The sequence below is a fragment of the Carcharhinus amblyrhynchos genome, chromosome 18, assembly GCF_965287045.1.
Source record: "Carcharhinus amblyrhynchos chromosome 18, sCarAmb.v2.hapA, whole genome shotgun sequence".
In the NCBI taxonomy this organism is placed as follows: domain Eukaryota; kingdom Metazoa; phylum Chordata; class Chondrichthyes; order Carcharhiniformes; family Carcharhinidae; genus Carcharhinus; species Carcharhinus amblyrhynchos.
In genome coordinates this window covers 1,666,560-1,680,952 of record NC_137341.1, presented here as the reverse complement: position 1 = coordinate 1,680,952, position 14,393 = coordinate 1,666,560, and the positions used below count along the sequence as shown (strand labels likewise).

Below are 14,393 nucleotides of genomic sequence, written 5' to 3'. Positions count from 1 at the left end.
CACTTAACATCTTTGGAGTTTGGGAGGAAACCCATGCCAACAGGGGGGAGAAGTCCAGAGTCTGCTCCCTCCCTGGATTCAGTTCCTTTCCCTTCAGTTGCTGCAAGTCCCCAGTTTCCCCCCAGAATGAGGAAAGAAATGGAAAGGGGGAGTAAAGAAAGTGTTTTACTCACAGATGTGGGAGACAGGAGGAAGTTTCAGTCTGTCTGAAGCTCAATCTTCATTCACACAAAGCCCACCCTCTGATTGGCTGGAGGACCAGAGTCCTTCCGGTCCTCCCGCTGTCCCGATTGGTCAATACCGCAGCATGACGGTCACGGGGTGGGTGAGGGAGCGTGTCGGAAGTGCGCGTGTGCAGATTTTTGGGGCGGATGCGCTTGTGCGGGTTTTTGGAGAGAGTGCGCATGTGCGGATTTTTGGGGCGAATGCGTTTGTGCGGGTTTTTGGAGAGCGCGCATGTGCGGGTTTTTGGAGCGTGCGCGCATGTGCGGGTGTGGTGTGGGCGGGGCCAGCGCCCTGACCATTGTCTATCCGGGTGTTCCAGCCTTTCCCATTGGTCAGCAGCTCAGGGCGGCTGGAAACAATTCACAAACACAACCCAAAATAGATCCCAATCCAAACCCCACTACAGGCTCATTATTACAAATCAAACCACATTGTAGATTATCTGCAGGGGGCCTAGACTTAACCTGTCAATTCCCTCTAGGTTCTGCCCGCTAATATTAACCATGTCAATGACTGAGAGTACTTCTGCTCTGGGGTTAAAGGTGTTAGAAGTGGAGGAAGGGTCCCCAACTGGAGGGGACTTTTGATCAATACACTGATTGGCCTTTTTGTAGGTAGAACACTACAGCACAAACAGGCCCTTCAGCCCACAAGTTGCGCTCATCTAATCCCTACCTACCTGGCCTATCTATAACCCTCAATCCTATTAGATCCCATGTACTCATCCAGAAGTCTCTTAAAAGACCCCAGCAAGTTCGCCTCCACCGCCACCAACAGCAGCTGATTCCACTCACTCGCCATCCTCTGAGTGAAAAACTTACCCCTGACATCTCCTCTGTACTTATTCCCCAGCACCTTAAAGCCACGTCCTCTTGCAGCAACCATTTCAGCCCTGAGAAATAGCCTCTGAGAAACCATCCTATCTATTCCTCTCAACATCGATCAGGTCACCTCTCATCCTTCGTCTCTCCAGGGAGAAAAGACCTAGCTCCCTCAACCTATCCTCAAAAGGCATGCTCCCCAATCCAGGCAACATCCTTGTAAACCTCCTCTGCACCCTTTCAATAGCTTCCACATCTTGTAATGAGGCGACCAGAACTGCGCAGTACTCCAAGTGGGGTCTGACAAGGGTCTTATAAAGTGCAGCATTAACTCCCGCCTCCTAAACTCAATCTCTCGATTGATGAAGGCCAGTACCCCATATGCCTTCTTGACCACATCCTCCACCTGCAAGGCCGATTTAAGAGTCCTATGGACCCGGACCCCAAGGTCCTTCTGATCCTCTACACTGCTAAGAGTCCTCCCCTTGATATTGTACTCCTTCATCCCATTGGATCTGCCAAAATGGACCACTACACATTTATCCGGGTTGAAGTCCATCTGCCACTTCTCCGCCCAGTCTTGCATCCTATCTATGTCTTGCTGCAACTTCTGACATCCCTCCAGACTATCCACAACACCACCAACCTTTGTGTCATCAGCAAACTTTTCAACCTATCCCTCCACTTCCTCATCCAGGTCATTTATGAAAATTACAAACAGCAAGGGTCCCAGAACAGATCCCCGGGACACTTCACGAGAACCGACCTCCATGCAGAAAAAGACCCATCCACGACCATTCTCTGCCTTCTGCAGGCAAGCCAGTTCTGGATCCACAAGGTAACAGCCCCTTGGATCCCATGCCCTCTCACTTTCTGAAGAAGGGGGACCTTATCGAACGCCTTGCTGAAGTCCATATAAACCACATCTACCGCTCTTCCTTTGTCAATGCGTTCAGTCACGTTTTCAAATAACTCAGCTAGGCTCGTATGGCATGTTCTGCCTTTGACAAAGCCGTGCTATTTCTGATCGTACTAAACTCCTCTAAATGTTCATAAATCCTGTCCCTCAGGATCTTCTCCATCAACTTACCAACCACTGAGGTTAGACTCACTGGTCGGTAATTTCCCGGGCTATCCCTGTTCCCTTTCTTGAATATAGGAACCGCATCCACAATCCTCCAATCCTCAGGAACCTCTCCCATCTCCACTGATGAAGCAAAGATCATCGCCAGAGTCTCTGCAATCTCTTCCCTCGCCTCCCACAGTAACCTGGGGTACATCCCATCCGGTCCCGGCGACTTATCTATCTTGATGCTATTCAAAATTTCCAACACATCCTCTTCCTTAATGTCCACATACTCAATCTTTTCAGTCCGCCGCAAGCCTGCAGTACAACCACCCAGATTGTTTTCCACCGTGAATACCGAGGTAAAGTATTCATTAAGCACCTCTGCTATTTCTACCGGCCTCACTCTGAATGATAACAATTCTGTGATTGTGACTCAATCTGAGATTAACAGGTTTTTAATCAGCAGGGATCTAAATGGTTGTGGAGATAAGGCAGGAAATTGGAATAAGCAACTGTTAGATCAGCCATGATCTCATTAAATGACAGAGCAGGCTTGAAGGGATACAACGAGGGGCATACACACAATGGGTCATACTAGGGCTACTCTTGAATGTTCAAGAGTAGCCTGGTGCTTCATATCATTAGTGTACGCTTAAACTGGACCAGATGCTGGGCAACACGACAGCTCAGTGACTATCACTGTTTGCTGTGCAGATACATGGATTTGGGCCGGTGTCTGTGGGAGTTTGCGCATTCTCCCCGTGCTTGCTTGGGTTTTCTCCGGGTGCTCCGGTTTCCTCCCACACCCCAAAGATGTGCTATTAGGCTGATTGGAGGTGATAAATTGTCCCTAAATTAGTTTCCCTCAATGTGGAATGCCATAAGCATAGATAAGGGTCACGGGTGGAGGGGGGGGACGGGTAATGTTAAAATGGCGGCGTGGGCTCGTTGGGCCGAAGGGCCTGTTTCCCGGGCTGTTTTTGTTCTTTGTTCCTATGATCCTTTGGTTCAGCTTTAACTCTGTTTTTCTCTCTCTACAAATGCTGCCTGCTCTGATGAGTTTTTCCAATTCTTTCTGTATTTATTTTAGACTGGGCTGTAATAATGGGAAAAAAAAAATCACTATTTGCAATGAAAAGTGAATGTTCTCCATCAGCTTTTGTGAGCATGCAGGAGTAATGCACTAACTCTCCGCCAGACTATCTTACGCATACCGTCTCCATACCCTTTCCCCGTAACCCCAACATTTTTACCATAGCTCATACAAAGAACAAAAACAGCCCGGGAAACAGGCCCTTCGGCCCAACGAGCCGCTAATGTCCACGTCTTTAGACAGTCAAGGACAATCAATCTAATTAGAACGTGAGGGGTAATCGGAGCACTTGGAGGAAACCCACACAGCCACAGATACACAGATACAAATAGTACACAGTACAAATAGGGCAGGCAGTGATGTAGGGCAGGTAGTGGAGGAGGAAAAACACATTAAGATGGTGGTGTGGGCTCATTGGGCCTGTTTCCCATGCTGTGTTGTTCTTTGTTCTTTGCAGAGGCATTGTCACTGGACTAGTAATCCAGAAATCCAGCATAATGCTCTGGGGACCCGCGTTCGAATCCCACCATGGCAGATGGTGAAATCTGAACTCAATAAAAAAAATCTGGAATTAAAAGTCTAATGATGACCCTGAAACTATTGTCAGGAAAACCCATCTGGTTCATTAATGTCCTTTAGGGAAGGGAATCTGCCGTCCTCGCCTTGTCTGGGTTACACGTGACTCCAGATCCACATTAAGAGAACTTGATGTTTGACCATCAACTACAAAAAGGCCAGTGTATTAGAAACCATAGAACAAAGAATAACACAGCACGGGAAACAGGCCCTTTGGCCCAACGAGCCCACGCTGCCATTTCAACATTGTGAGTTCCCTCTCCACCCGTGACCCATGTCTATGCTTATGGCATTCCACATTGGAAACCAGATTGAGGGGAGACTAATTTAGGGACAATTTACAGCTCAGAAACAGGCCTTTTGGCCCTTCTTGTCTGTGCCCAACCATTTTTCTGCCTAGTCCCACTGACCTGCACTTGAACCATATCCCTCCACACCCCTCTCATCCATGAACCCATCCAAGTTTTTCTTAAAAGTGACCCTGCATTTATCCGGCAGCTCATTCCACACTCCCACCACTCTCTGCGTGAAGATTCCCCCCCAATATTCCCTTTAAACTTTTCTCCTTTCACCCTTAACCCATGATATCTAGTTTTTTTTCTCCCCTAGCCTCAGTGGAAAAAGCCTGCTTGCGTTCACTCTATCTATACCCATCTCACCTTATACACCTCTATCAAATCTCCCCTCATTCTCCAGGGAATAAAGTCCTAACCTATTCAATCTCTCAGCTTCTCAAAGTCCCGGCAACATCCTTGTGAACTTTCTCTGCACTCTTTCAACCTTATTTACATCCTTCCTGTAACTAGGTGACCAAAACTGTACACAATACTCTAAATTCAGCCCCACCAATGCCTTATATAACCTTACCAAAACACTCCAACTTTTAATGTGTTTTTTTCCCCCAAATGGCCCCAGCTGTACAGTAAAATCTCTCCTTTTCAAATATGCCAGATACTGCATGGAATCACACCCTTCTCCGATCAGAAAAACTTTTTTTAAAATCATACAGAGAGCTTTATGTTACTTGAGTCTCCTGTACTGGCAATTAACTTGTAGTCGACTTTTCCCCAGTTTTTTTATATTCAAAATGAAAGCACCCACAATTTTAGGATCTTTTCTCAATGTTCTCAATTAGACAAAATCCCGACTTTCCACTTATTTTCTTCCTGGAATGTCATATCTATGTCAGGCCTTGTGGGTTTTAACAGAAAGAAAAGATTTAGTTTGCACACATGGATTCAAACACACACCACAGGTTTTATTGAAGAGCTGCTCTTTGTACTGCATCAAGTACAAAACTGAAAGTAAAACAGCAGACTTTGGAAATGCCATAATGATTCGATCATCCAGTTATGTAATTAGCTCTGAAAGCAATCATGCAACCTGTTTAAATTTATAACAAATCCCCAATTACTTACCCAGTCTCCTTTCATAACCTTAGACAGGAATACAACAGAACTGTTTCAAACTATCCTTTACCCGATTTTGAATAATCCCTCATTTATATAGTTTCAAATGTTGAAGTTAATCAGAGCATGAAGGTGTCTCTACCCAGTATATTTATCTTCATTGCATACTCAAAGAACAAAGAACAAAAACAGCCCGGGAAACAGGTCCTTTGGCCCAACGAGCCCGCGCTGCCATTTTAACATTACCAGTCCCCCCTCCACCAATGACCCTTATCTATTGCTTATGGCATTCCACATCGAGGGAAACTAATTTAGGGACAATTTATTACCTCCAAATCAGCCTAATAGCACATCTTTGGGGTGTGGGAGGAAACCGGAGCACCCAGAGAAAACCCACGCAAGCACGGGGAGAATGCGCAAACTCCCACAGACACCGACCCAAATCCATGTGTCTGCACAGCAAACAGTGATAGTCACTGAGCTGTCGTGTTGCCCAGTATCTGGTCCAGTTTAAGCGTACACTAACGACATGAAGCACTAGGCCAATCTCGAACATTCAAGAGCAGCCCAAGTACGACCCATCGCGTGTATGCCCCTCGTTGGACACATTCTTTACACAATGTGGAGATGCTGGCGTTGGACTGGGGTCAACACAATGAGAAGTCTGACAACACCAGGTTTAAGTCCAACCAATTTATTTGGTAGTAAACTCACAAGCTTTCGAGGTTTCCCTCTTCGTCAGGTGAATGGAGAATTCTGGCCTCAGACAGAGCATATAAAGCACAGACAGTTTATTCAAGACTTGAATAGCAGGTTAGGTGTAAAGATTTGCATTCTAATCAGTAATCTGTAAACTGTTTGTGCTTTATGTGCTCTGTTTGAGGCCAGAACTCTCCTTTCACCTGACGAAGAGGAAACTCTCGAAAGCTTATGAATTTACTATCAAATAAATCGGTTGGACTTAAACCTGGTGTTGTCAGACTTCTTACTGTATTCTTTACATAGACAGCAATTAAACTTTTATATGTTCACAGCAAAAATAAATCTAAAATTTGGTCTTTTACTATATCGACAATAAAGATCACTACTTATTACTTACTACCATTAGTAGCTAATTAATACAGGAATCATTAATTAATACATTTGGCTAATACAAGATTCACTTGCTCAGAGAGACAATTTGTGGAATATGATATCTTTCTTACTCATCTGATCAGATTGAACAATCAGCCTTATTCTTGAGCCAAATTTGACAGAATATGTCCTCCCCCTGATCAAAATGAGAGAAGAAATTCTGAGTTTAAGCAATTTTTGCCAAGAATGCAGATTCCGCAAGCATATTAGGTGGATACAGTGTTCATTTTTGAAATAAAGCTCCAGTCGCATGGAGAGTTTAAAAAGACATCCTCGACTTTGTTAAATAGAATGTACAGTTTATATGTTCATTTATTATTAGTGTCACATGTAGGCGTACATTAACACTGCAATGAAGTTACTGTGAGAATCCCTTAGTCGCCATACTGTAGCGCCCGTTTGGGTACAGTGAGGGAGAATTTAGCATGGCCAATGCACCCTAAACAGCACGTCTTTTGGAAACTGGAGCACCCGGAGGAAACCCACACAGACACGGAGAGAAGGTGCAGACTCCATGTAGACAGTGACCCAAACAGGGAATTGAACCCGAGTCTCTGGCGCTGTGAGGCAGCGGGGCTAACCACTGTGCCACTTAAAGAGCCAGCATGGGCAATGGGTGGAATGGCCTTCTACCATGTCTCTGAGCCTCATTTACACTGAAAGGAAAAGAGGTAAATACCTGGAACCCACTTCCCACAAGCAGCAGAGAAGATGGTCTCTTTTGAAAAGGAAATTGGATGGGCATTTGAGGGAAACACATCCACAGGGATAGAACGATGCAATGGTTTGGTCTACAGACAGCTGGAATGGACTCAACGGGCTGAGTGGCCTCATTCCCAATCTTAATTCCTGTCTGATCTAAAGAGAAATCTCAGCTGCTCCGGTCTCTCCAACTCACTGAAGTCCCTCGTCCCTGGAGCCATTCTCATAAATCTCCTCCGCACCCGCTCCAAGTACTTCACATCTTTCCAAAAGTCTGGAGCCCATATATCGGGTTCCATTCCAGAGGGATAGGATTGAAAAGCAGGGAGGTTGTGTCCAACTTGTTTGGAACCAGGTTCAGACTGCACTGGGAGCACCGTCAACATTTGTGATCTCCGTTTAGAAAAAGGAAATCGAGGCCCTGGAGAAGGAGAAACTAAGATTCACGAGAATAATCCCAGAACTGAGAGCATTTCACCCTCAGGAAAGGCTGGGGCTGCTTTTCTCTGGAAAAGAGAAGACTGAAGGGTGAGCTGAGGATATCTTTAAGATTATGAAGGGGGTTCAATAATCCAATAGGGATTTCAGGAGAAACCTCTTTACCCAGCGAGTGGTGAGAATGTGGAACTCACTCCCACAGCGAGTGGTTGAGGTGAACAGCGTGAATACATTGAAGGGAAAGTTAGATACATACATGAGGGAGAAAGGAACAGAAGGATTTGCTGATGGGGGAGATGAAGAGGGGTGGGTGGAGGCTCATGTGGAGCATAAATACTGACACAGACCAATTGAGCCGACTGGTCTGGCCCTGTGCTGGAGACTCAATGGAACAGAGACTAATGTATTTATTTTCGATCTACCTGTAGTGGTGGGAAAAACCCTATTTATTCTCCAGGATAAAATAAAAGTCCTTCATCAGCTTTTGTGGATCATTTCAGAGGAAATGTGCTCTCCCAGGCTCAGCCCACTGGAAGCAAAGTTGTGAGACGGGCCAGTCCAGCAGAAAGAAACCCTCCCACTTCACCCACTGTCAGAATGAACATGGTTCAATCCTGGGTGTGATTAACAGCAGAATCCAAACCCCTGGAATCACTTGTGACTTTGCTGAGGTCTCTGCAGGAGACCTTCCCACACAGAGAGCAGCTGAATGGTCTCTCCTCAGTGTGAGCTTGTTGGTGGATCATCAGATCCTGAGAACTTTTGAAAACCCCGCAGTCAGAGCATCTAAAAGGTCTCTCCTGGGTGTGAGTGAGGTTGTGCCTCAGCAGGTGGAATATTGAGTGAATCCTTCTGCACACTCAGAGCAGGTGAATGGCCTCTCCCAACGTGAACTCGTTGGTGTCTTTTCAGTGTGCAAGCCCTTCCAAACCTCTTTGTACAGAGAGAGCAGCTGAACGGTCTCTCCCCGGTGTGAGTGCGCTGGTGGTCCATCAGATGCTCAGCAATTTTGAAGCCACTCCCACAGTCAGAGCATTTAAAGGGTCTCTCCTGGGAGTGAGTGACTTCGTGTCTCTGCAGGCTGGATAACCGAGTGAATCTGTTCCCACACACGGGGCAGGTGAACGGCCTCTCCCCACTGTGAACACGCTGGTGCATCAGCAGGGCAGACGACTGAGTGAATACCTTCCCACACTCTGCGCAGGTGAATGGTCTTTGCTCGGTGTGAAGACGCTGGTGCGTGAGCAGGCTGGACGACTGGGTGAACCCCTTCCCGCACACAGAGCAGACGAACGGTCTCTCCCCGGTGTGAATGCGTTGGTGTAGCCGCAGTTTGGAGGACTGACTGAATCCCTTCCCACACACACAGCAGGTGAACGGCCTCTCCCCCGTGTGAACCCGCTGGTGTTTTCGCAGCGTGGTTGACCATTTAAACCTCTTTGTGCAGTGAGAACAGCTGAACGGTCTCTCCTCGGTGTGAATGCGCTGGTGGGACACCAGCTCTCCAGAGCTCTTGAAGCCAAATCCACAGTCGGAGCACTTAAACGGTCTCTCACTGATGTGAACGATTTTGTGTCTCCGCAGGTTGGATAACTGAGCGAATCCCTTCCCACACACAGAGCAAGTGAATGGTCTCTCTGCAGTGAGAATGCATTCAGGAACTTCCATTCGAGATGGGGATATGAACGCTTTTCCACAATCCTCACTTTCAGATGGTTTCTCCATGATTCCGGTTGCTCTTGTGACTCAGATTTGATGATGACTTGAAGACTGATCCACACCCAGAACCCGGGTACAGTCTCTCCCCGCTGTGAATGCTGCCATGTATTTTCAGGCTGTGTAACTGATTCAAGCTCTTTCCACACTCACTGCACTGGGACACTCTCACTCAGGTGTATTTGTGTGTGTGTGTCTGTCTACGTTTTTCCAGTCACACTGATATCTAAAATTCTGAGAAGCAGACAGAACCGAGAAATATTTCTCCTTCTAGATCCAAAGATCGATAATAGTCAGGTCCCAATGAATTGAGTGACTCTGTCGGATCGCAATGTGACATTTGGCTTGAGAGTTATGTCTGTAAATCCTCAGCTTCTGACATCCTGTAAAAGGAGTTTACAAAATTCATTAGTGTCAGTACAGGATAGAAATCCAGAACAGACAATTCTAGTTTCTGTGGAACATTCTTTCCTCTCTCATTCCCCAAAAGCTGTAAATCTCCATCCCTCTCCCTCCATTCTCACTCTGCTGGATCTAATATTCACCCTCCCAATTCTCCTGAAGGTGCTGATTGAGGCTGATTGACAGATCCATGCTCACTGCTTCCTGTCCTGGACATGATAAAGGAGATGCCAGTGTTGGACTGGGGTAAACACAATAAGAAGTCTAACAACACCAGGTTAAAGTTCAACAGGTTACATAAGAACATAAGAAATAGGAGCAGGAGTAGGCCATCTAGCCCTTCGAGCCTGCCCCGCCATTCAATAAGATCATGGCTGATCTGAAGTGGATCAGTTCCACTTTCCCGCTTTCTCCCCATAACCCTTAATTCCCCTGTCTGTCAGAAACCTATCTACCCGTGACTTAAATATATTCAGCGAGGCAGCCTCCACCACTTCAACGGGCAGAGAATTCCAGAGATTCACCACCCTTTGAGTGAAGAAGTTCCTCCTCAACTCTGATCTAAACTGCAGCCCCCCCCCCCCCTTATCTTGAGGCTGTGTCCTCTAGTCCTGCTATCCTTTCTAAGCGGGAAGAATCTCTCTACCTCTACCCTATCCATCCCCTTCATTATCTTATACGTCTCTATAAGATCCCCCCTCATCCTTCTAAACTCCAACGAGTACAGACCCAGTCTATTTAGTCTGTCTTCATAGTCCAACCCCCTCATGTCTGATATCAGCCCAGTGAACCTCCTCTGCACTCCCTCCAAGGCCAAAATATCCTTGCGCAGGTGCGGCGACCAAAACTGCACACAGTACTCCAGCTGCGGCCTCACCAGTGCCCTGTACAGTTGCAGCAAGACCTCCCTGCTTTTATATTCTATCCCCCTCACTATAAAGGCCAAAATCTTCAGTACTCGGTTAGCAAGGAAGACCTTCGAAACCTTTATCCCCAAAGTGACCATTACCTCATTTCAGAGTTGGGCCTGTTGTAACATGACAATTGGTCAATTTGGATCCCCAATTACTGACACCACCTTCTCTCATTATCTTAAACAGGAATACAATAAAACTGTTCCATACTATCCCTTTATCTGATTCTATACAATCCCTTATACAACTTCATAGAATCATAGAACCCTACAGTGCAGAAAGAGGCCCTTCAGCCCATTGAGTCTGCACCGAACACAATCCCACCCAGGCCCTACCCCCATATCCCTACATATTATACCCACTAATCCCTCTAACCTACACATCCCTGGACACTAAGGGGCAATTTCTTAGCATGGCCAATCAACCTAACCCGCACATCTTTGGACTGTGGGAGGAAACCGGAGCACCCGGAGGAAACCCACGCAGACACGAGGAGAATGTGCAAACTCCACACAGATAGTGACCCGAGCTGGGAATTGAACCCAGGACCCTGGAGCTGTGAAGCTGCAGTGCTAACCCACTGTGCTACCCAACTTCAAATACTGAGGCTCAGGGCTTGAAGATCTCTCTCGCCAGTACATTTATCTTCATTGCATATTCTTTACATACAATTAAGACCAATTGAGCCAATTGGTCTGGCCCTGTGCTGGAGATCAGTGGAACAGAGACAAATGTATTTATTTTCGATCTTAGAAGAATGATGGGTGACCTGATAGAAATCTTTTAAGATTATGAAGAGGTTTAATAATCCATGAGGGATTTCAGTGAGAAACCTCTTTTCGCAGTGAGTGGTGAGAATGTGGAACTCACTGCCACAGTGAGCTGTTGAGGTAAACAGCATGAAATACATCGAAGGAGGAGCTAGATAGACACAGGAGGGAGAAAGGAATAGAAGGATATGTTGAAGTAAAGTTGTGAGACGGGCCAGTCCAGCAGAAAGAAACCCTCCCACTTCATCCACTGTCAGAGTGAACATGGTTCAGTCCTGGATGTGATTAACAGCAGAATCCAACCCCTGGAATCACTTGTGAACTCGCTGGTGTCTCAGCAGACGGGATATCCGGGTGAATCCCTTCCAACACACAGAGCAGGGGAATGGCCTCTCCCCAGTGTGAACTCACTTGTGTGTTCGCAGGGTGGATGAATGAGTGAATTCTTTACAACACATCATGCAGATGAACGGCCTCTCCCCTGTGTGAGCTCTCTGGTGTTTCTGCAGGATGGATGAATCATAGAAACATAGAAAAACTACAGCACAATACAGGCCCTTCAGCCCACAAAGTTGTGCTGAACATGTCCCTACCTTAGTGGGTTATAGGGAAGCCTAGTAATCTCTATCTTACTAAGTTCCATGTACTTATCTAAAAGTCTCTTAAAAGACCCTATCGAATCCACCTCCACCACTGTTGCTGGCAGCCAATTCCATGAGTGGTGACTCAGTGAAAAACTTACCCCTGACATCTCCTCTGTACCTACTCCCCAGCACCTTAAACCTGTGTCCTCTTGTGGCAACCATTTCAGCCCTGGGAAATAGCCTCTGAGCATCCACTCGATCAATACCTCTCAACGTCTTATATACCTCTATCAGGTCACCCCTCATCCTTCATCTCTCCAAGGAGAAAAGGCCAAACTCCCTCAACCTATCCTATACGGCATGCTCCCCAATCCAGACAACATCCTTGCAAATCTCCTCTGCACCCTTTCTATGGCTTCCACATCCTTCTTGTAATGAGACAATCAGAATTGCGCACAGTACTCCAAATGGGATCTGACCAGATCTGAAATGAGGTAATGGATCTGACCAGCCTATAAAGCTGCAACATTATCTCCTGACTCCTAAACTCAATTCCTCGATTGATGAAGGCCAGTACACCATCTGCCTTCTTAACCACAGCTTAGCCTTTATAGGAAGGGGTATAGAGTATAAGAGCTGGAGGCTAATGTTGCAGTTGTATAGAACATTGGTTAGGCCGCATTTGGAGTACTGTGTCCAGTTCTGGTCGCCTTACTACCGGAAGGACGTGGAGACCCTGGAGAGAGTGCAGAGGAGGTTTACCAGGATGTTCCCTGGTATGGATGGGCTGGGTTATGAGGAAAGATTGAGCAAATTGGGGCTGTTTTCCCTTGAAAGACGGCGACTGAGGGGGGATCTAATAGAGGTGTATAAGATTATGAAAGGTATAGATAGAATAAACAGTGGTAAGCTTTTTCCCATGTTAGAAACACGCAGTTCGAGGGGCCACGGGCTTAGGGTGAGGGGGGAGAGGTATAACACAGATATTAGAGGGAGGTTTTTCACACAGAGGGTAGTGGGGGTATGGAATGCTTTGCCAAGTAAGGTGGTGGAGGCAGGCACGCTGGAGTTGTTTAAGAGTTACTTAGACAGGCACATGAGTGGGTTGGAGATGGGAGGATATAGGAGATTGTTTTAAACAAGGTTCATTAGCATTGGGACGTCCCTGGTAATGTAAAAGGATGAGGAATGATACTAACGTGTTTCTCTTTTAATTCACAGGTTTTAAGTCGGTCCGCCTTGTTGTCCAACGAGGGGCATACACGCGATGGGTCGTACTGGGGCTGCTCTTGGATGTTCGAGAATAGCCTAGTACTTCATGTCGTTAGGGTGTGCCTAAACTGGACCAGATGCTGGGCAACATGTCAGCTTAGTGACTATCACTGATAGCAGTGCAGACACATGGATTGGGGCCAGTGTCTGTGGGAGTTTGCGCATTCTCCCTGTGCTTGCGTGGGTTTTCTCCGGTTTCCTCCCACACCCCAAAGAGGTGCTATTAGGCTGACTGGAGGTAATAAATTGTCCCTAAATTAGTTTCCCTCAATCTGGATGGCCATAAAACAATAGATAAGGGTCGTGGGTGGAGGGGGTAATGTTAAAATAGCGGCGTGGGCTCGTTGGACCAAAGGGCCTGTTTCCTGGGCTGTTTTTGTTCTTTGTTCTTTTTGTTCTTAAACCATCCCTCCACTTCCTCATCCAGGTCATTTATAAAAATCACAAAGAATAAGGGTCCCAGAACAGCACTCCACTGGTAACCGACCTCCATGCAGAATATGACCCATCTATAACCACTCATTGCCTTCTGTGGGTAAGCCAGTTCTGGATCCACAAAGTAATGTCCCCTTGGACCCCGTGCCCCCTCACTTTCTCAATAAGCCCTGCATGGGGCACCTATCAAATGCCTTGCTGAAGTCCATATAAACCACATCTACTACTCTTCCTTCAATGTGTTTAGTCACATCTTCAAAAAATTCAATCAGCCTTGTAAGGCATGATCTGCCTTTGACAAAGCCATGCTGACTATTCTTAATCATATTATACCTCTCCAAATGTTCATAAATCCCGCCTCTCAGGATCTTCTCCATCTACTTACCAACCACTGACGTTAGCCCTGGAAATTATAGACCAGTGAGTCTATCTCTACTCACTTTCTAGAATCCTTCCTCATACATGGGGCAAGTGAATGGCCTCTTTCCATTATGAACTCGCTGGTGTATCAGCAAGCGTGGTGACTGAGTAAATCCCTTCCCACAGTCAGAGCAGATGAACAGTCTCTCCCAGTGTGAACTCACTAGTGTGTCTGCAAAATCAATAACCAAGTGAATCCCTTCCCACAACTGGAGCAGGTGAATGGCTTCTCCCCAGTGTGAATGCCTCAATGAATTCCCAGCATTGATGGGGAACAAAATGACTTTTCACAGTCCCCATCACCACATTTCCATGGTTTTTCCACTATCTGAATGCCTGTCTCTCCTGAAGTTTTCACAATAAACGCACTGGAATATTCAGGTTGCTTGTACCTTAATACTTTTCTGTTTACA

At 46.4% G+C, this 14,393-nt stretch overlaps 1 protein-coding gene across 1 annotated transcript in view; it reads right to left on the bottom strand.

Annotated features, from left to right (window-relative positions):
- LOC145354778 (uncharacterized) overlaps nucleotides 1-9,561 on the bottom strand; it is a 29,488-nt gene extending 19,927 nt beyond the window's left edge. The window contains exon 1 of the mRNA XM_080206255.1: nucleotides 8,356-9,561. Within this exon, the coding sequence (XP_080062381.1) occupies nucleotides 8,356-9,192 (837 nt within the window). The 5' untranslated portion in view covers nucleotides 9,193-9,561. The remainder of the gene's footprint in view (nucleotides 1-8,355) is intronic.
- Nucleotides 9,562-14,393: the final 4,832 nt, after the last annotated feature.